The sequence below is a fragment of the Pongo pygmaeus genome, chromosome 20 (genome assembly GCF_028885625.2).
Source record: "Pongo pygmaeus isolate AG05252 chromosome 20, NHGRI_mPonPyg2-v2.0_pri, whole genome shotgun sequence".
NCBI lineage: Eukaryota > Metazoa > Chordata > Mammalia > Primates > Hominidae > Pongo > Pongo pygmaeus.
Genome location: NC_072393.2, coordinates 10150517 through 10172165, shown reverse-complemented (window position 1 = coordinate 10172165; position 21649 = coordinate 10150517). Strand labels below are relative to the sequence as shown.

Genomic DNA, 21649 nt, shown 5'->3' with positions numbered 1-21649 from the left:
CTCGGGGGATGTGGTCTTTCATCTTGGGCTATTGAAACAGGAGAGAAAAGAAACTCTTCCAGGTGTGGCGGAGGCGGGGAGGCTTCCAGCGGGAGGACTGGTGGGGAAATGGGGCGCCCGGGGAGAGTGAAAACGAGACGCCCCTTTTTGAGGCCAAGCCCACCCACGTGGCCATTTCCATTGGCCTCTTGCCTGATTCTCGGTCTCCTGTCCCCCCAACCCCAATTTTTTCCTCTTATTCCCCGTCTCCATCTATGCCTCACCCCTCTTGTCCTGGCATTGACCCCTCCTCCAACTTCCAATTTCAGACTCTGCCTCAGTTTCCCTGTTGACTCGAGTTTTTAGGGAGGGGTAGTTCATCATTTCTCTTCTCTGCTACCAGGCCTTCCTCCTACTCCTCTCCCCCAACCATTCATCCCCCTCCCACCTGCAACGTGGGAAATGCCCCCTGGAGGGTGAAATTTACAAACACGTGACGGGCACCCCTCCCCCACCTCCGCGACCCGCTCCCGGAATGGCCTGGGGGTTGGGGGGCGCTGCCGAGTCCTGTCCTCAGGTCCCCTCGCCGGTGCTGACTCCCCCACTTCCCCGCCCCCCACCCCCCCAACCCGACCCTGCTCGAGCTGCTCCAGAAGAGGAGCTGGGGGCGGGGCGGGGGGCGGAGCCCGCAACAAAGACTCGGAGCGAGCGAGGGGGCGGGGGTGGGGCGGAATCCCGGCCGCCGGCTAGGCGGAGGAGGCGGCGGCGCAGGGTCGCCCCGGCCGGGCGGGCGGGGTCGCGCCTGGTGGCGGTCCCCGCGCCGAGGCTCCGCTAGGGCGGGCGGGGGTCGGGACGCCGGGCTGGGGGCGCGTCATGTGGCCGCTCACGGTCCCGCCGCCGCTGCTGCTGCTGCTGCTGTGCTCAGGCCTGGCCGGACAGGTAGGGGCCCGGCGGGCAGGTGCGGGCGCGGGTGGCTCCGGGAGAGGAGGGGGGCGCGGAGGGTTCCCGGGGAAACGGGGTTGGGAGGCTCCACAAGCCCCCCCAGCTGCAGGGCGGCGAGGGGCGGGGGTCGCAGCGGGGGAGGGGCCGGGACGTGCACTCTCTGGCTTGGGAGAGGACAAGGGGGGCTTCAAATCCAGCCTCAAGCTGGGCTGTTTTGGGGGGTGGCGTCTTTGGGGTTCTCAAACCCTCCATGGCCCCGAGCCCCCACCCCGCCATCTCGCTGGAGCTGAGTGGGGTTGGGAGGGAAACTTCAGGGGGCATTGGAGTGGGGGGTTGCTTACCCTTGACTTCCTCTTCGGGGCCGAGATGCCCAGTTTCTGAAGCCCCCCACTCCTCGCTTGCAGCCCCCAGTGTGGGGCAGGGGGCGGGACTCACGTGAGAGTGACTGACGGGGACGCGTGTGAAATGCTGTGGGGGTGCAGGGTAAACGTGTGTGTCTTTGTGTCGTGGTTGGGTGTGACCGGGGGCAGTTTGTGTGTGTGGCGGTTGGGGGGCTTGTCCAACTAGTGCCTGAGTTGGGGTGTGATCAGTACGTGAGACAGAGTCTGTGTGTGACCGTGTCCTCATTACTGGCTCCAGATGACTGGGTGTTGTACAATACGTGTGTGGCCAGGTGTGTGGCCGTGTGAGAGCCTTGGAGTGAGCGTGTGCTGTTCTGTACCTTTGGGTAAATCACTCTAAAAGGGTGTGTGTGTGTGTGCAAGCGCTGTGTGTGCAAACGTGTCCATCCATGCACGTGTGTGTGTGTGTCTTGTTGCCTTGCTCACAACCGCACACGCCATTCATGCCCTTACAGAAGCAGGTCTCCCTCCCCATGGCACCCTTCTCTTGGGCAGGCTCAGGGAGCCTTGCAAAATGTGGGGCGTCCACGCTCTCTTTTGCTATTGGAAAGCCCCTCTCCTCCTCCATCTTGGGGGTGAGAGCACCCCCAAGTTCTCAGATCTGTAGGAGTTCACAGGGAAGCTGGGATCAAAAATAATAAAATAGTCATTATGATAACAGTGATCATTCATTACGTGCTAATTTGAGAGGTGCTGTTTCAATCATACAGCACAGACTAAGGCATTTAACCCCCTCTGCCTCCTCCCTACTAGGGCATGGTATTGTTACCTCATTTTATGGACGGGGAAACTGAGGCACAGAAAAGTTAAATCACTTGCTCAAGCTCGAGAGTGACAGAGGTGGGACTGAACCGAGGCAGTCTGGCTCCTGAGCCCACACGATTACCCTCTTGTTAAATAATCCGCTCCATGGGTGTGGATAGCGTCCGTGAAGACATTGCTAGGTGGGCTTTTAGGTAGATACGCAGGAGAGAAACAATTTGGGCACCTTCCCCTTCCTCATCAAGAAAGGAATCAGACCCTTGTACTCACCCCGAGGGGGGTGTTGGGAGGAATGGAGGTTAGACTCCAGATAGAAGGATTTCCAGGCCACGAGGAGAGGTTGTGGGGTCCCCTCCCTCGCTCCTCCATTTCCCCACGCATCTCAGCACCCACGAGCTGGGTGGGATAGGGAGTGTGCCCAGCGTCAGGCATCAGGCCACACACAATAGGTACTTAATGGATGTGTGAGCCGGAGAGAAGCAAAGAGACACACCTGGGAGAAACAAGAGACCAAAAGAGGCACACACTTGAGAAACCGGTGGGAAAAAAATGAGCCAGGAATCAAGTTGAATTATCCTTGACCTAGCAGAGGAGACAGAGAGCCACCCCCTGTGGCTTCTCCTCCACCCCCTGCTAGGGGGACCCTAGATTTTCTGGCTTCTCACCAAGATTGGCTAGGATGCCAGAGTTTGCTGCCGGAGTTGCAATTGGAGGGTGACTCCTACAGCCCCCAGGGCTGGGAGGGAGTTGCTTTGGGGGCGGGACTAACAAGGTCAGTGGAGGCGGGGCTAAAGGACAACGGGGGCGTGGCCAAATGAGGTAACCATTAGGGCGGGGCTGGTGGAATCCTACCGCGGGCTGCAGTGCCTCCAGTCGGCCACCGCGGGAACTACATGGTTGTGAAACAGTCTCGGCGCCCCATACACCCCTTGGCGTTGGCCCACCCAGCCTGGCACCCCAGGGAAGGGCGGGGTCTGCAGAGAGGATGCTCTACTCGCTTTTCGCTCCCTCCATCACTTTCCAAAGACTTCTTCCCTGTCCCTGATGGGCCCAGAGGTCCTTCCTAGAAGTCATTGGTTAATCCATTCAATGAACAGATATGATTATGCACTGGGGATACAGCCACAACTGAGTCATCAAATCCCCGCTCTCCTGGAGTTGACCTAGCAGAGGAGACAGAAAAGAACCGAATAACCATGTAATACAGTGTCGGCAACTAAATATACATATAATACAATGCAAGTAGCATGAAGAATAACAGATAAAGTATAAAAGATTAGAGTGGACCTGGGCGCGGTGGCTCACGCCTGTAATCCCAGCACTTTGGGAAGCTGAGGCAAGTGGATCGCCTGAGGTCAGGAGTTCGAGGCCAGCCTGGCCAACATAGTGAAACCCTGTCTCTACTAAAAATACAAAAAATTAGCTGGGCGTGGTGGTGGGTGCCTGTAATCCCAGCTACTAGGGAGGCTGAGGCAGAAGAATTGCTTGAACCCGGGAGGCAGAGGTTGCGGTGAGCTGAGATCGCCATTGCACTCCAGCCTGGACAAGAGTGAAACCCTGTGTCAAAAAAAAAAAAAAAAAAAAAAAGATTAGAGTGATAGCAGTCGGGCACGGAGGCTGGCGCCTGTAATCCCAGCACTTTGGGAGGCCAGGGTGAGTGGATCACTTGACGTCAGGAGTTTGAGACCAGCCCGGCCAACATGGTGAAACCCCGTCTCTACTAAAAATACAAAAAATTAGCCAGGTGTGGTGGTGCACACCTGTAGTCCCAGCTATTCAGGAGGCTGAGGCAGGAGAATTGCTTGAACCTGGGAGGCGGAGGTTGCAGTGAGCCGGGGTCATGCCACTGCATTCCAGCCTAGGCAACAGAACAAGACTGTCTCAAAGCAAAAAACAAAAAAAGATTACAAGGTGGGGGCTATTTGAGCCAGTGTGGTCAGGGAAGGTGTCTCTAAGGAGGTAGCATTTCAGGTGACATCTGAAGGAGGTGAGAGAGGGAGCCTTGTGGCTGTCTGGCGGGGGGAGCATTCAAGGTGGGGAGGAACAGAAGGTGCAAAGGCCCTGGGGTAGGAACAAGCTTGGTGAGTTTCAGAAGCAGTGTGGACGCTGGTGTGGCTGGAGAGGAGTGAGTAATGGGGAGGTTGAGGGGAGATGAGGCCAGGGAAGCCAGACCATTTAAGAACTTGTAAACTGTGGGCAGAAGTTTGGATTTGACCCAGAGAGCAGGAGAACAGGAAAGCAGGGCCTGTCAGAGGCATTGTCCATTCATCCAGGATCTATCCAAGATGTTCTGGGTTCTGGCCTGGGAGTGACTACCAGAAAGCTTGATAGTTCTGAGCCCCACTGTTTTCCTTGTGGAAAAGATACCTTCCTGATCCCTGCGAAGGCCTCCCTAAGATCTAGCTACATTGTTGGCACTATCTGGGTTTGGGACCAACTCTTTCCTGGGGCTTCCAGAGGATGGGGAGAAGGAATAATTCAGTTTAGATCACATGCCTCAGGGACTTCACACTTGCTGTTCCCTCTTCCTGTGACACTGTTCCCCCTGGTGGCTATTTATCTCTGATTTCTGCTTAAATGTCACCTCCTCCAAGAGGCCTACCCTGAACAGCTAAGTGGAATAGCCCCCTGCTGCCACTCTCTGACTGCTTACTCCGTGTTCTTTTTCTTTGTCTGTCTTTCTTTCTTTCTTTTTTTTTTGAGACTGAGTCTCGCTCTGTTGCCTGGGCTGGAGTGCAGTGGCACGATCTCGGCTCACTGCAACCTTTGCCTCACGGGTTCAAGTGATTCTCGTGCCTCAGCCTCCCGAGTAGCTGGGACTACAGGCACGTGCCACCTGACGCCCAGCTAGTTTTCGTTGTATTTTTAGTAGAGACAGGGTTTCACCATGTTGACCAGGCTGGTCTTGGACTCCTGACCTCAGGTGATCTGCCGCCCAAAGTGCTGGGATTATAGTCGTGAGCCACCACGCCTGGCCATATTTTTCTTTATAGCCCTCTTTTCTACATTTCTATGATTCTTCTATTCATTCATTCTCTATTTCCCCACTAGAGTGGCAGTTTATCAGGGTTCAGCCAGCTTTGTTGTTTCTCCAGTGTCTAGAGCAGAGCCTGACACACAGTAGGTGCTCAAGAAATATCTGCTGAATGGATGGATGGATGGATGGACCCCCTCACACACACAGAGTGTCTTTCTTTCTCAAACCACAGGATTCTTGTATCAAGAGAGTGTCAGGGGAACACTCGCTCCTGGATGGAAGGCACCAAGAAAACCCATTCTTCAGGCCGGGTGTGATGGCTGACACCTATGATCCCAGCATTTTGGGAGACCAAAGCCAGAGGGTCTCTTGAGGCCAGGAATTTGAGACCAGCCTGGGCAATACAGCAAGATCCCATCTCTACAATAACTTTTTCTTTTTATTTCTTTTTTTTTATTTTTGATATGGAGTCTTGTTCTGTCACCCGGGCTGGAGTACAGTGTTGTGATAATCTCAGTTCACTGCAACCTCTGCCTCCAGGGCTCAAGAGATTCTTGTGCCTCAGCCTCCCGAGTAGCTGGTACTACAGGGGCGTGCCACCACGCCCAGCTAATTTTTTTATTTTTAGTAGAGATGGGGTTTCACCATGTTGGCCAGGCTGGTCTCGAACTCCTGACCTCTTGATTTGTCTGCCTCTGCCTCCCAAACTGCTGGGATTACAGGCGTGAGCCACCATGCCCGGCCTCTACAGTAACTTTAAAAAAAATTGGCCAGGCTTGTAGTTCTACTCAGGAGGCTGAGGTGTGAGAATCACTTGAGCCTGGGAGTTTGAGGCTGCAGTGAGCTATCATTGCACCATTGCACTCCAGCTTGGGAGACAGACTGAGACCCTGTCTCCACAAAAAAGAAAGAAGGAAAACCCATCTTCTTTACCTGTGCCTGACATTCCACCGATAGGGCACTGCTATTTAGGGGTAAGATGATGTTCTTCTGGGGCTCCTTTAGAGCATGTAAATGTCCCAGTGGAGGGAAGTAAAAGGAAATTTAAAGACTCCGAGTTAGTGTAGGAAAGAGCCCCTTGGGGCTGGATTTAAGATTATGGAGCTTGGGCGACATCTAGTGGTCGAGTAAGGTTTGTGCAGAGACTGTGTGCGTCTGTGTGACTGGTGGGTCAATGTGTGTGGTTTTGCACCTGTGCGTGTGCATGTGCGTATGTGGGATGGGGGTGCCCAGGTCAGGGTAAAACAGGTGAGATACTTGCCGCGGGTGCAAACATTTTAAAAAGTTGATGATGATGATGATATTTGAGACGGAGTCTTGCTGCGTCGTCCACACTGGAGTGCAGTGGCGCAATTTCGGCTCACTGCAATCTCCGCCTCCCGGGTTCAAGCGATTCTCCTGCTCAGCCTCTCGAGTAGCTGGGATTACAGGCACGCGTCACCACAGCCGGCCTTTTTTAAAATTTTTTTTATTTTTGTATTTTTAGTAGAGACAGGGTTTCACCATGTTGCCCACGCTGGTCTCGAACTCCAGACCTCAGATGATCCGCCTGCCTTGGCCTCCCAAAGTGCTGGGATTACAGGTGTGAGGCACCACACCTGGCCTGGTATCTGTGGGTTTCTGATGAGCCCAGTGGCTGGTGTGGGCAATGACTTTATAGCCCCAGGATTCAGTGTCAGTGCCTGGGAGGCAGTAATGTGCTGTTTTCATTTGTTCCCGCACTCATGTATTCATTTATTTTATTTTATTTTATTTTATTTTCATTTTATTTTATTTGAGACAAAGTCTTGCTCTGTCACCCAGGCTGGAGTGAAGTGGTGCAATCTTGGCTCACTGCAACCTCCACCTCCTGGGTTCAAGCTGTTCTCCCGCCTCAGCCTCCCAAGTAGCTGGGACTACAGGTGCACGCCACCACGCCCAGCTAATTTTTGTATTTTTAGTAGAGACAGGGTTTCACCACAATGTTCAGGCTGATCTCAAATGCCTGACCTCAGGTGATCCACCCGCCTCAGCCTCCCAAAGTGCTGGGATTACAGGTGTGAGCCACCGTGCCCGGCCCATGTATTCATTTAGAGAGCATTCATTGAGAGCCTTCTGTATCTCAAGTGTTATGCTATGCAACAAGCACTGGGTGGTAGTTTGTGCTTTCAAGGGGTGGAGTAGAAGATTTAACTTCTGGAGGAGTTGAGCCTGGCTGTGTTGGGAAAAAAGTTGTCATGACAGGAGCACTTTATTCCCATATCTAGGGAACTGTTGTCTGAGAACATTGACATGTCTTCACTGCCAAGGTGGAAGCCCATTCTATCTCTTTTTTTTTTTTTTTTGAGATGGGGTCTTGCCATGGTGCCCAGGAAGGCCTCGAACTCCTGGGCTTAAGCAATTCTCCTGCCTCAGCCTCCCAAGTAGTTGGGATTACAGGTGCACACCACCTCAGTGTGTCTTGCAGCCTCATCCATCCAGAGTGCAGCCACAAACCAAGAAGTAACCAGGAAAGAGCAGAGAGTAGGGAGAGTAGATTCCATGAAGACTGTATACAAAAGCTTATTCTCTTTCTCTCTCTCTCTTTTTTTTTTTTTAGACAAAGTCTCACTCTGTCTCCCAGTCTGGAGTGCACGATCTCATCTCATGCAACCTCCGCCTCCTGGGTTCAAGCAATTCTCATGCCTCAGCCACCCAAGTAGCTGGGATTACAGGCGTGCACCACCATGCCTGGCTAGTTTTTGTATTTTTAATAGAGACAGGGTTTTGCCATGTTGCCCAGGCTGGTCTTGAACTCCTGGCCTCAAGTGATCCACCCACCTCGGCCCCCCTAAGTGCTGGGATTACAGGCGTGAGCCACCGCGTCCAGTCTAGAAAAGGTTGTTCTTGTTGCTCCTGGGTACCCAGTAGACTCTCGGTCCCTGTTTACTCTTACTTTACACATAGTCCCAACAATCCTGGGCAGCTAGTAACTAGCCTTGCTTAATAGATGAGAACACAGGTGTCATTGCACAAGAAGAAAGAAACCAAAAGGCAAAGCCAGTTCAGCCATCAAATGAAATGGCAAATAGCTTCTCACTTTTTAGGCTCTAAGAGAGTCCTGGTGAATCCCAAGAAAAATACATGATGAGCACATGGTGAGCTGGGTTCTTTTTAAATTTTATTTTGTTTCATTTTTTTTAAGAGGCAGGGTCTTGCTCTGTTAACCAGGCTAGAGTGGAGTGGTGTGACCACAGCCCACTGTAGCCTCAACCTCCTTGGCCCAGGTGATCTTCCTACCTTAGCCCCTTAGCCTCTCAAATAGTTAGGACTATAGGTATGTACCACTACATCCAGCTAATTTTTCTTTTTCCTTTTTTTTTTTTTTTTTTTTTGGTAGAGATGGGGTTCTCACTATGTTGCCCAGGCTGGTCTTGAACTCTTGGCCTCAAGTGATCCTCTTGCCTCAGCCTCCCAAGGTGCTGGGATTACAGGCGTGAGCCACCGGGCCCAGCTAATTTTTGTATTTTTAGCAGAGACAGGGTTTCACAATATTGTTCGGGCTGGTCTCGAACTCCTGACCTCAAGTGATCCTCCTCGGCCTCCCAAGGTGCTGGGATTACAGGCATGAGTCACTGCACCTGGCCCAGATTGTTTCTGTTCCTAATTTCTCTAGTAATTTCTATGAGAAAGACACTGATAGAGGCACTCACTCACTCAGGAGGGACGTGACACAGTCCGCTCTGAATGGCTGTCAGTTGCCAAATTTGGGAGACAGATGCAGCAGACACATGGTACAAAGTGCCAGATGTCAAGAGTCAAGTGGGTTTCCTGGGGGAGGTGGCATTTGAGATGGGCCTTGAAGGATGAGTGAGTGAAGACTAGAGGGTGGACACAGAAGAAAGTCATTGGTCATGCTGACAAGACCTGGTGGGTTTACCCTTATTTTACACATGATTCCAACCATGTTTAAAAGAGGGGAAGGTTCTGGAAATGGAAACTAGGGTAAGTGTGTGGTTGATGCCTATGGTGGGTGCAGATAGGAGAAGGGAAGTGAGCTTGAAAAGGTAGGTTGTGATCTGACTGTAAAGGCTTCGAAAGCTGGGTTAAGGATTTTAGAATTTATTTATTCATTTATTTATTTATATATATTTTTTGAGACAGAGCCTTGCCCTGTTGCCCAGGCTGGAGTGCAGTGGTATGATCTCAACTCACTGCAACCTTCCCCTCCCAGGTTCAAGCAATTCGCCTACCTCAGCCTCCCAAGTAAGTGGGTTAACAGGTTCATGCTACCACGCCTGGCTAATTTTTGTATTTTTAGTAGAGACAGGATTTCACCATGTTGGCCAGGCTGGTCTCAAACTCCTGACCTCGTGATCCGCCCGCCTCGGCCTCCCAAAGTGCTGGGATTACAGGCGTCAGCCACCGCGCTGGACCTTATTTATTTATTTTTAGAGAGAGAGTGTTGCTCTGTCGCCCAGGCTGGAGTGCAGTGACGCGATCACAGCTCACTGCAGCCTCAAACTCCTGTGCTCAGGCAATCCTCCCACCTCAGCCACCTGAGTCACTGGGGCCACAGGCGTGTGCCACCATGCCCACATAATTTTTTTTGTTTATTTTTTGTAGCGACAGGGTCTCACTATATTGTCCAGGCTGGTCTTGAACTCCTGGGCTCATAGGATCTTCCTGCCTCAGCCTCCCAAACTGCTGGGATTATAGGCATGAGCCACTGCACTTGGCCTAGAATTTAGTGAGCTGGTAATAGTGACTCATAGAAGAGGTTATGCGTGTTTAAATGGAAGACTTTAAACATTTTTAATTGCGGTAAAATACACATAATATAAAATTTATCACCTTAGTCATTTATTTATTTATTTATTTATTTTTGAGATGGAGTCTCGCTCTCTGTCCCAGGCTGGAGTGCAGTGGTGTGATCTCAGCTCACTGCAAGCTCCGCCTCCCAGGTTCAAGCGATTCTCCTGTCTCAGCTTCCGGAATAGCTGGGACTACAGGCGGTCGCCACCACGCCCGGCTAATTTTTTGTATTATCAGTAGAGACGGGGTTTCACCATGTTAGCCAGGATGGTCTTGATCTCCCGACCTCGTGATCCGCCCGCCTCGGCCTCCCAAAGTGCTGGAATTACAGGCGTGAGCCACCATGCCTGGCCTAGAATTTCCATCCTTTTAAAGGCTGAATCATATTCCATGTATGGATATACCACATTTTGTTTATCCATTCATTCATCAGTAAATAGACACTGGGTTGTTTTCAGCTTTTTTTAAAAAAGTCTTAATTTGAGAGAGGAAGTGTCTCTCTATCACTCAGGCTGGAGTGCAGTGGCACCATCATAGCTCACTGCAACCTCTATTTCCTGGGCTCCAGGGATCCTTCCACCTCAGCCTCCCAAGTAGCTGGGACTACAGGTGCATGCCACCACGGCTGGCTAATTCTTAAATTTTTTTTGTAGAGATGCGGTCTTGTCATCTTGCTCAAGCTGGTCTTCAACTCCTGGCCTGAAGCAATCCTCTCACCTCAGCCTCCCAAAGTGCTGGGATTACAGGTGTGAGCCACTGCACCCGGCCTGGTTGTTTTCACCTTTGGGCTTTTTTGAATAATACTGCTATGATCATGGGTGTGCCAATATCTCTTTGAGACACTGAGTTCAATTCTTTTGTGTACGTATTCAGAAGTGGCGTTGCTGGGCCAGGTGCGGTGGCTCACCCCTGTAATCCAGCAATTGGGAGGCTGAGGTGGGTGGATTGCTTGAGCCCAGGAGTTTGAGACCAACCTCAGCAACATGGTGAAACCCTGTCTCTACAACAAATACAAAAATTAGCTGTGCCTGTGGTCCCAGCTACTCAGGAGGCTGAGGTGGGAGGATTACTTGAGCCCGGGAGGTCAAGGCTGCAGTGAGCCATGATTGTACCACTGCCTGGGTGACAGGGTAAGATCCTGTCTCAAAAAAAAAAAAGTATTGCTGGGTCATATGGTAACTATGTTTTAAGCTTTTGAAGAACTATGATAATGTTTTCTACGGCGACTGCACTATTTTACATTCCCACAAAGGGTTCCTATTTTTCCACTTCCTCACCAACACTTGTTATTTTTGTCGAAAGCGTCTGACCACAACGTTTTTGTCAACTGAATAATATATACATTTGTTTTGTTTTGTTTTGTTTAGACAGGGTCTCACTCTGTTCCCCAGGCTAGAGTGCAGTGGTGTGATCTAGGCTCACTGCAGCCTCTGCCTTCCGGACTCAAGCCATTCTCCCGCCTCAGCCTCCCAACACGCTCAGTAGCTGGGACTATGCACCGCCAGGCCTGGCTAATTTTTTGTAGAGCTAGGATTTCACCATGTTGCCCAGGCTGGTCTCCAACTCCTGGGCTCAAACGATCTGCCTGCCTCAGCCTCCCAAAGTGCTGGGATTACAGGCATGAGCCACGGTGCCCAGCCATAACTTTGTTTTATGTGTGTTTCTGTTTTAGAATATCATATATATATATCAATCATATCTATATATATACACACACACACACATATATATATATCACATATATATTTATTTTTTGATTCATTAACATTGAACTCCCGGCCAATAGCACTAGATCTGATGCCTGAATGAAGCTTCTGTAACACATGTCTTTTCTCCGTGACACACATCACAGCCTTCTTGCACTTAGAAACACTAGACTACACTTCAGCATGGTGCATGGGGGCCACTGAAGATAGCGAAGTCACCAATAAACAGCACAAAAATATGAAAAGCTTGGCACTAAATGGACCATAAAAAAGACACTTGCATGTAGTATCAGAGCTGGAGGAAGAAAGCAGAGTGTCTCCTTATTAGACCTCAACAGGGTTGGGTGACTGAGTATGTTGTCAGGCTGGGAGCAATGGTTCACACCTATAATCCCAGTGCTTTGGGTGGCCAAGGCGGAAGGATGTCTTCAGCCCAGGAGTTCGAGACCAGCCTGGGCAACAGAGCGAGACCTCCATTTCAAAAACAATTTGTTTTTATTATACTTTAAGTTTTAGGGTACATGTGTACAACGTGCAGGTTTGTTACATATGTATACATGTGCTATGTTGGTGTGCTGCACCCATTAACTCCTAATTTAACATTAGGTATATCTCCTAATGCTATCCCTCCCCCCTCCCCCCACTTTTTTTTGTTTTGAGACAGAGTCTTGCTCTGTTGCCCAGGCTGGAGTGCAGTGGCGTGATCTTGGCTCACTGCAAGCTCCGCCCCCAGGGTTCATGCCATTCTCCTGCCTCAGCCTCCCGAATAGCTGGGACTACAGGTGCCCACCACCACGCCCGGGTACTTTTTTTGTATTTTTATAGAGACAGGGTTTCACTGTGTTAGCCAGGATGGTCTCAATCTCCTGACCTTGTGATCTGCCTGCCTCGGCCTCCCAAAGTGCTAGGATTACAGGCGTGAGCCACCGCGCCTGGCCTTTTTTTTTTTTTTTTTTTTTTTTTTTTTTGTAGAGACAGGGTTATTGCTCTGTTGCCCAGGCTGAAATGCAGTGGTACGATCTTGGCTCACTGCAACCTCCACCTCATGGGTTCAAGTGATTCTTGTGCCTCAGCCTCCCGAGTAGCTGGGATTACAGGCACATGCCACCAAGCCCAGCTAATTTTTGTATTTTTAGTAGAGACGGGGTTTCGACATGTTGGCCAGGTTGGTCTCGAACTCCTGACCTCAGGTAATCCACCTGCCTCAGCCTCCCAAAGTGCTGGGCTTACAGGCGTGAGGCACCACGCCCAGCTCTACAAAAAATTTTTTTTTTATTAGCTAAGTGTGGTGCTGCATGCCTGAAGTCCCAGCTACTTCGGAGGATTGCTTGAGCCCAGGAGGTAAAGGCAATCCCACCACTGCACTCTTAATTTTCTTTTCTTTTCTTCTTTCTTTTCTTTTCTTTTCTTTTCCTTTCTTTCTTTCTTTCTTTCTTTCTTTCTTTCTTTCTTTCTTTCTTTCTTTCTTTCTTTCTTTCTCTCTTTCTTTCTCTCTCTCTCCTTCTTTCCTTTCTTTCCTTCTTTCTTTCTTTTCTTTCTTTTTTTTTTCCTGAGACAGTCTCATTTTGTCACCCAGGCTGGAGTGCAGTAGCGATGATCTTGGCTCACTACAACCTCCGCCTCCCGGGTTCAAGCAATTCTTGTGCATCAGCTTCCCAAGCATCTGGGATTACAGGTGTGCACCCACCATACCTGGCTAATTTTTATATTTTTAGTAGAGACAGGATCTCACCATGTTGGCCAGGCTGGTATTGAACTCCTGACCTCAAGTGATCTGCCCACCTTGGCCTCCCAAAGTGCTGGGATTACAGGCATAAGCCACCATGCCTGACTACTCCACCCTGTTTTTAAACAAGAAAAAAAAAAATCACTGTGCATGTCCATAAATGACCACAAATGCCCCAGCGAGTATTGATCTTAGAGTATAAACAAATTGCAATAAGTAGGCGAATTTGCCAATCTGGAATTTTTGAATCATGAAGCTCAACTGTATATACGTAGGAGTGGAATTGCTGAGTCATGGGGAGAAACTGCTGTATAGTCTTCCAAAGTTTCAGAGACTCTTCCAAAAAGTCAACAATGTACTCTTCCACCAGTAGTGTATGAAGTGTTCCAGTTGCTCCATATCCTCCCCAACACTTAGTGTTGTCTTTCTTTTTCTTTTCTTTTTTTTCTTTCTTTCTTTCTTTTTTTTTTTTTTTGAGACAAGGTCTCACTCTGTCACCCAGGCTTGAGTGCAGTGGCACAATCTCTGCTCACTGTAACCTCAACCTCCCAGGCTCAAGTGATCCTCCCACCTCAGCCTCCCAGGTAGCTAGAACCACAGGCATGCACCACCATGCCTGGCTAATTTTTTTGTGGAGACGGGGTTTTGCCCTGTTGCCCAAGCTAATCTGGAACTCCTGAGCTCAAGCAATCCACCCACCTTGGCCTCCCAAAGTAGTGGGATTACAGGTATGAGCCACCGTGCCTGGCCTTTTTTTAGTTTTAGACATTCTGATGGGTGCCAAATAGTATTGCATTGTGGGTTTATTTATAAATTTATTTTTGTTTTTTTGAGTCAGGGTCTGGTTATGCTGCCTAGGCTGGTCTCCAACTCCTGGGCTCAAGTGATCCTCCCACCTCAGCTTCCCAAAGTGCTGGGAACATTGTGGGTTTCATTTACATTTCCTGATGATGAGTGATGTGCCTGATGATGAATTAAGTGCCTTTCCATATGTTTATTGACAACTTGGATATCCACTTTTGTGAAATGTCTAGGTCTTTTGCCCACTTCTCTGTTCAGATGTCTGGTTTTTTCTTACTGATTTGTAGGAGTGTGTGTGTGTGTGTGTGTGTGTATCCAGATTTTACATAGATACATATACATATTTTACATAACTATAAAATCAGGATATAAGATTTTTATTGGACATAATGATTGCAAATATCTTCTCTGTAGCTTTTCTTTTCTTTCTCTTAGTGGTGTCTTTTAATCAATAGAATTCCTTAATTTCATTTCATTTCTTTTCTTTTTTTTTTTTTTTTTTTGAGACAGGGTCTTACTCTGTTGCCCAGGCTGGAGTGCAGTGGTGCAATTACGGCTCACTGCAGCCTCGATCTCCCGGGCTCAAGCGATCTTCCCACCTCAGCCTGCCGAGTTGCTGGAGCTATAGGTGCACACCACCACACCCAGCTAATTTTTGTAGTTTTTTTAGAGACGGGGTTTCACCATGTTGCCCAGGCTGGTCTCAAATTCCTGGGCTCAAACCATCCTCCCGCCCTGGCCTCCCAAAGTGCTGGGATGACAGGCGTGAGCCACTGCACTCAGCCAGGATTTCTTAATTTTAATGTAGTTCAGGCTGGGCGTGGTGGCTCATGCCTGTCATCCCAGCACTTTGGGAGGCTGAGGTAGGCGGATCACGAGGTCAGGAGATCAAGACCATCCTGGCTAACATGGTGAAACCCTGTCTCTACTAAAAATACAAAATAGCTGGGCATGGTGGCGGGCGCCTGTAGTCCCAGCTACTTGGGAGGCTGAGGCAGGAGAATGGCATGAGCCCGGGAGGTGGAGCTTGCAGTGATCCGAGATCACGCCACTGCACTCCAGCCTGGGCGACAGAGACTCCGTCTCAAAAAAAAAAAAAATTTAATGTAGTTCAAATAATTTTTTCTTTCATGGCTAGTGCTTGTTAGTGTTCTATTTTAAAAACCTTTGCTTAGCTGGGTGCAGTGGCTCATGCCTGTCTTCCCAGCGTTTTGAAAAGCTGAGGCAAGGGGATCGCTTGAGCCCAGGAGTTTGAGACCAGCCTGGGCAACATGGCAAGACCCCATTTCTACCAAAAACAAAAAAAAATTAGCCAAGCATGGTGGCATATGACTGTAGTCCCAGCTACTCGGAAGGTTGAGGCAGGAGGATCGCTTGAGCCAGGGAGGTCCAGGCTACAGTGAAGTATGATCATGTGACTGCACTCCAGCCTGGGTGACGGTAGGCAAAACCCCGTCTCAAAACAACAACAACAAAATCCCAAAACAAACAAAAGAAAATTATAATTCTGTCTGTTGCATATGGATATTCTGAAGGTTAAATGAATTACTACATGTACTTTGCTGCAAATGGTGTCTGGAACATGGTAGTACTAAATAAACCTCAGCAATTATTGATATTTTTCCAACAGTTATGAATTTTTTACCACCCAGAAATTTCAAGGGAAATAAACTTTTTTTTTTTTTTTGAGATGGAGTCTCACTCTGTTGCCTAGGCTGGAGTACAGTGGTGTGATCTCTGCTCACAGCAACCTCTGCCTCCCAGGTTCAAATAACTTTCCTGCCTCAGCCTCCCAAGTAGCTGGGATTGCAGGTCTGTGCCACCATGCCCAGCTAATTTTTTTTTTTTTTGTATTTTTAGTAGACACAGAGTTTTGCCATGTTGGCCAGGCTGGTCTCGAACTCCTGGCCTCAAGTGATCTGCCCACCTCAGCCTTCCAAAGTGCTGGGATTACAGGCATGAGCCACTGCGCCTGGCCCCGGAAGAAACATTTTTTTCAGTGGCTCACCAGCATGATGTTCACAGTGATGATGATGGGGAAGAGGGGACACTTTCTTGAGATATTTCTGCATCAGGATTAGCTGGCTGTGGTGCTGGTTTGAATAGAGGAGGAGGGATGGAGAAGGAGGGGTAAAAAGTAAATAATCTCTCATTTCTGACCGTGGGTACATCATTGCCAGGACCAGGGTGATGCAAGCAAGGAATCTTGGGCTCAAAATTTAAGGAGACACTTATTCTCGTGTTAGTACAGTGCAGGGCACCTCAAAGAGGGAGCTTGCAAGTAAAGTTTAAAAATGCCTCCCCCTTTTTGTACAGGCAGGGTCTTGCTCTGTTGCCCAGGCTGGAGTGCAGAGGTGCTATCATAGCTCACTGCAGCCTCAAACACTTGGGCTTAAGCGAGCCTCCCACCTCAGTCTCCCAAGTAGCTGGTACTACAGGGACATGCTACCATACCCAGCTATTTAAAAAAATTTTTTTGGTGGGGAGGGGCCAGGTATGGTGGCTTACAGCTGTCATCCTAGCACTTTGGGAAGCCAAGGTGGGCAGACCACCTGAGGTCAGGAGTTCGAGACCAGCCAGCCAACATGGTGAAACCCCACCTCTACTAAAAAAAAATATATAAAAATTAGCTGGGCATGGTGGCGTGCCCCTGTAATCCCAGCTACTCAGGAGGCTGAGGCACGAGAATCACTTGAACCCTGGAGGCACAGATTGCAGTGAGCTGAGCTCTCACCACTGCACTCCAACCTGGGCGACAGAGCAAGACTGTGTCTCAAAAAAAAAAAAAAAAAAAGGCAGTGGTCCAGGTGTGGTGGCTTATGCCTGTAATCCCAGCACTTTGGGAGGCTGAGGCAGGAGGATCACTTGAGGTCAGGAGTTTGAGACCAGCCTGGCCAATGTGGCAAAATGCCATCTCTACTAAAAATACAAAAATTATCCAGGCGTGGTGGCGCGCACCTGTAATCCCAGCTACTCGGGAGGCTGAGGTAAGGGAATCGCTTGAACCTGGAGGGGAAGGTTGCAGTGAGCCAAGATCAGGCCACTGCACTCCAGCCTGAGCGACAGAGCGAGACTCTGTCTCAAATAAATAAATAAATAGGAAGAAATGAGGTCTCGGCCGGGCGTGGTGGCTCACGCCTCTAAATCCCAGCACTTTGGGAGACCGAGGCGGGCGGATTACGAGGTCAGGAGATCGAGACCATCCTGGCTAACACAGTGAAACCCCATCTCCACTAAAAATATAAAAAATTCTCCGGGCGTGGTGGTGGGCGCCTGTAGTCCCAGCTACTCCGGAGGCTGAGGCAGGAGAATGGCGTGAGCCTGGGAGGCGGAACTTGCAGTGAGCCGAGATCACCCCATTGCACTCCAGCCTGGGTGACAGAGCGAGACTCCATCTCAAAAAAAAAAAAAAGAGAGAGAGAGAAATGAGGTCTCACTACGTTGCCCAGGCTGGTCTCCAACTCCTGGCTTCAAGCAATTCTCCCGCTTCAGCTTCCCAAGGTGCTGGGATTACAGGCGTGAGCCACCATGCCTGGTGGATCTTCCCTTTTCAGCAGTTTTATGGAGATATAATTTACAGAGCATAAAATTCACCTGTGTAAGCGTGCAATTCAATGACTTTTCGTAAATTTACAGAGTTGTGCGGCCATCACCCCGATCCAATTTTAGGACATTTTCATCACCCCCAAAACAGCCCCCGTGCCCATTTGCATTCCATCTCCACTCCCACCCCCACTTCTAGGCAATCTCTCGTCTACTTTCTGTCTGTATTGATTTGCTCTCCCTGGACATTATGTATAAATAGAATCATAAACTATGTGGTCTTTTGCGTCTGGCTCCTTTTACTTAGCAAAATGTTTTTGAGGATCATCCACATTGTAGCATATATCAGGAGCATGTTCCTTTTTATGGCGGAATGGCATTCCATTGTATGGATGTACTGCAATTTGTTTATTCACTCACCAGTTGATGGGTATTTGGATTGTTTCATTCATTATGACCAGCGCTGCTATGAATATTCATGTGTAGGTCTTTTCATGGACATATGCTTTGGTTTCTCTTGGGTAGATGGAATTGTTGGGTCTTTAAAAAGACTTTTAGGGTCTGGCGTGGTGGCTCACGCCTACAATCCCAGCATTTTGGGAGGCTGAGGCAGGTGGATTGCCTGAGCCCAAGAGTTTGAGACCAGCCCGGGCAACATAGTGAGACCCCATCTCTACAGAAAACTTAAAAAATTAGCTGGGTACGGTGGTGTGCCTCTGTAGTCTCACCTATTCAGAAGGCTGAGGTGGAGGATCACATGAGCCCAGGAGTTTGAGGTTACAGTGAGCTATGATTGCACCACTGCACTCCAGCCTGGGCAACAGAGTGCCCAGCCCCTTGCCTTAAAAAAAAAGATAAAAGAACTAAAGTGGCCAGGCACGGTGGCTCATGCCTGTAATCCCAGCACTTTGGGAGGCCGAGGCGGGTGGATCTCTAGAGGTCAGGAGTTCAAAACCAGCCTGGTCAACATGGTGAAACCCCATCTCTACTAAAAATACAAAAATTACCCGGGCATGATGGCATGCACCTGTAAACCCAGCTACTCGGGAGGCTGAGGCACGAGAATTACTCAAACCCAGGAGATGGAGGTTGCAGTGAGCAGAGATTTTGCCACTGCACTCCAACCTGGGCAACAGAGCGAGACTCCATCTCAAAACAAAACAAAAAACAACTAAAGTAGGGTAAGTGGCACAGAGTGGTGGGGGGCTCAGATTGTAGATGAGGTGGCCAGGGAAGGTCCTTTGGATAAGATCACCGTATCACTGAGGGTCTTGTTAGGGAAACAAACCACTCTACGTGTTTCAGAGAGGGGAAATGTAATACAGGAAATTGGTTAAGTGGGAGAAGAAAGAGTTGAGAAGCCACATGCGATGATGAGGAAATCCGGAATAGGCTACAGCAGAAAGCTACTGGAGGGACATGGCAAAGAGGGGATGTGATGAGGAAGGGACTCTTGGGGAGGAACTGGCACTATGGAGGAGGCGTAGCCACTGTCAGAAAACACCCTCCACCCCAAGCGGACACAGGAGAGAAACATCCTGGCTTCTGCCTTCCTCTCCAATCTCCGATCTCCCTCCAGTGGCTCCCATTGGATAAACCGAACAGGAAGCCAGTATGGAATGGAATCTGGGAAATGTAGTTTTCTGGGGGAAGGGCAGGGCATGGCTCTGACCCACACAATGACAGAGCAGAGATATAAATTAAATAAAGGACCGGGAATGGTGGCTCGCATCCGTAGTCCCAGCTACTTGGGAGGCTGAGGCAGGAGGATAGCTTGAGCCTAGGAGTTAGAGGCTGCAGTGAGCTATGATTGAACCACTGCACTCCAGCCTGGGTGACAGAGCAAGACTCTGTCTCTAAAAAATACATTAATTAAGTAAAGGAACAAGCCATGGGGCATCCTTGATAATAGTATTTTGTGCAGAGGGAACAGGAAGTTCAAAGGTCCTGAGGTAGCAGTGTCCCAGATGGAGCCAAAACCTTGAGAGTGGGTGATGGTCCAGGCAGAATGAGAGCGGCAGGGAACCCAGGACAAAGCCCTGAAAGATAGAGTTTTAGGGAGTAGCAGGAGACAGCAACGGCACAGCCAGAGAGGTGGGTGCAGAACTAGGAAGTGATAACGTGTCTCTGAAGTCAAGGGAAAAAGGAGTTTCAAGAAGGTGATGGTGAGTGGGGACTGACTGTGAGAATGACCTAATGAGGACTGGCATGAGGGTATGGACCTGGCAAATTGGCACCTGTGGTGAGAGGAGTTTTGGAAACGTTGGGGAGGTGGGAGGCGAGGAATTAAATGCAAGCAAGTGCAAACTCGAGCACAGACCACTCCTTGGAGAAGCCTGGATGCGCTGAAATAAGGCAGTTTCCCACAGTACCCATGGCCAGAGAGTGAGAAAGTTTGTTGGGTTCCAAATTGTCTAAGCCAGGAGGCCTGGAGCCCGGTTGGTCTTAGGGTATGAAATCAGACAGACCTGGTTTCAAAACCTGGGCCCCCAATTCCCTGCTGGGTTCCCCTGATCTGGGTCCCTCTCCTCTCTGAGCTGTTTCCTCACCTGGAAATAGGGGTGTCACTGTACTGTTCATGGATGTTGCAGCAATTGTTAACATTGCATCTGCAAAGTGTTCAGCACTCATCAATGAAAGCTTTAGAACAAGCTGGCAAGAACTCATCTTTTTTTTTTTTTAGACAGGGTCTCACTCTGTTTGTCGCCCAGGCTGGAGTGCAGTGGCTCGATCTTGGCTCACTGCAACCTCTGCCTCCCGGGTTCAAGCGATTCTCCCACCTCAACCTCCCAAGTAGCTGGGATTACAGGCGTGCACCACCATACCCGGCTAACTTTTGTATTTTTAGTAGAGACAGGGTTTTACCATGTTGGCCAGGCTGGTCTCGAACTCCTGGCCTCAAGTGATCCACCCTCCTCAGCCTCCCAAAGTGCTGGGATTACAGGCATGAGCCACTGTGGCCAGCCTCAAATAATAACAGCAATGGTAGCTACTATTTGAAAAACTTACCATGTCCCAGACACTCGTAAAGTATTTTACAAACATCATCATTCCTTATTCTCCCCCTGGCTTACTCCAACTACACTGGCCTCCTTCCTGGTCCTCAAAGACTCCTGCCCCAGGGCCTTTGCACTTGCTGTTCCTGTTGCGTGGAACTCTCTTCCCCCAGATATCCAGATGGTTCCCTTCCTCACTTTCTTCAGGTCTCTGCTTAAACGTCCCTTTCTCACCAGGTGCCGTGGCTCACGCCTGTAATCCCAGCACTTTGGGAGGCCGAGGCGGGCAGATCACGAGGTCAGGAGATTGAGACCATCCTGGCTAACATGGTGAAACCCCGTCTCTACTAAAAAATACAAAAAATTAGCCGGGCGTGGTGGCGGGCGCCTGTAGTCCCAGCTACTCGGGAGGCTAAGGCAGGAGAATGGCCTGAACCTGGGAGGCAGAGCTTGCAGTGAGCCGAGATCGCGCCACTGCACTCCAGCCTGGGCAACAGAGCAAAACTCCGTCTTAAATAAATAAATAAATAAATAAATAAATAAATCCCTTTCTCCAATCACCCTGTTTAAAGTTTACTTCCCCTTCCTCCTAATATCTTATGTACTTTACTTTTTCCCCCTATTTCTTGACTGTCTCACCCCATAGAATATTCATCTTCACATCCAACCCGGAGGCTCACTCCTGGAATCCCAACACTTTGGGAGGCCAAGGTGGGAGGATCGATTGAGGCCAGGGGTTCGAGACCAGCCTGGGCAACATAGCGAGATGCCCATCTCTACCAAAAAAAAAAAAAAGAGAGAGAAAAGAAAAAGAATATTCAATTTCACACAGGCAGGCATTTTTGTCTGTTGTTCACAGTGCCTGGGACATAGTAGATGCTCAGTAAATTACCTGATTCTCAGGATGACCAAGCCCTTTACAAGTGTTAGGTCTCCACCACCCACTTTGCAGATGGGGAAACTGAGGCAGAGAGGAACAGTCATCCCTACAGGTCACACTTGCATCTTGGTGTTGTCCAGCTAAGAAAAAAGACGGTTCGAGA

At 49.5% G+C, this 21649-nt stretch overlaps 1 protein-coding gene across 1 annotated transcript in view; it reads left to right on the top strand.

Annotated features, from left to right (window-relative positions):
• Positions 1-703: 703 nt before the first annotated feature.
• The window catches only part of OLFM2 (olfactomedin 2), an 83661-nt gene continuing 62715 nt past the window's right edge, over positions 704-21649 (top strand). Inside the window, exon 1 of the mRNA XM_054461652.2 lies at positions 704-918. Within this exon, the coding sequence (XP_054317627.1) occupies positions 853-918 (66 nt within the window). The 5' untranslated portion in view covers positions 704-852. The remainder of the gene's footprint in view (positions 919-21649) is intronic.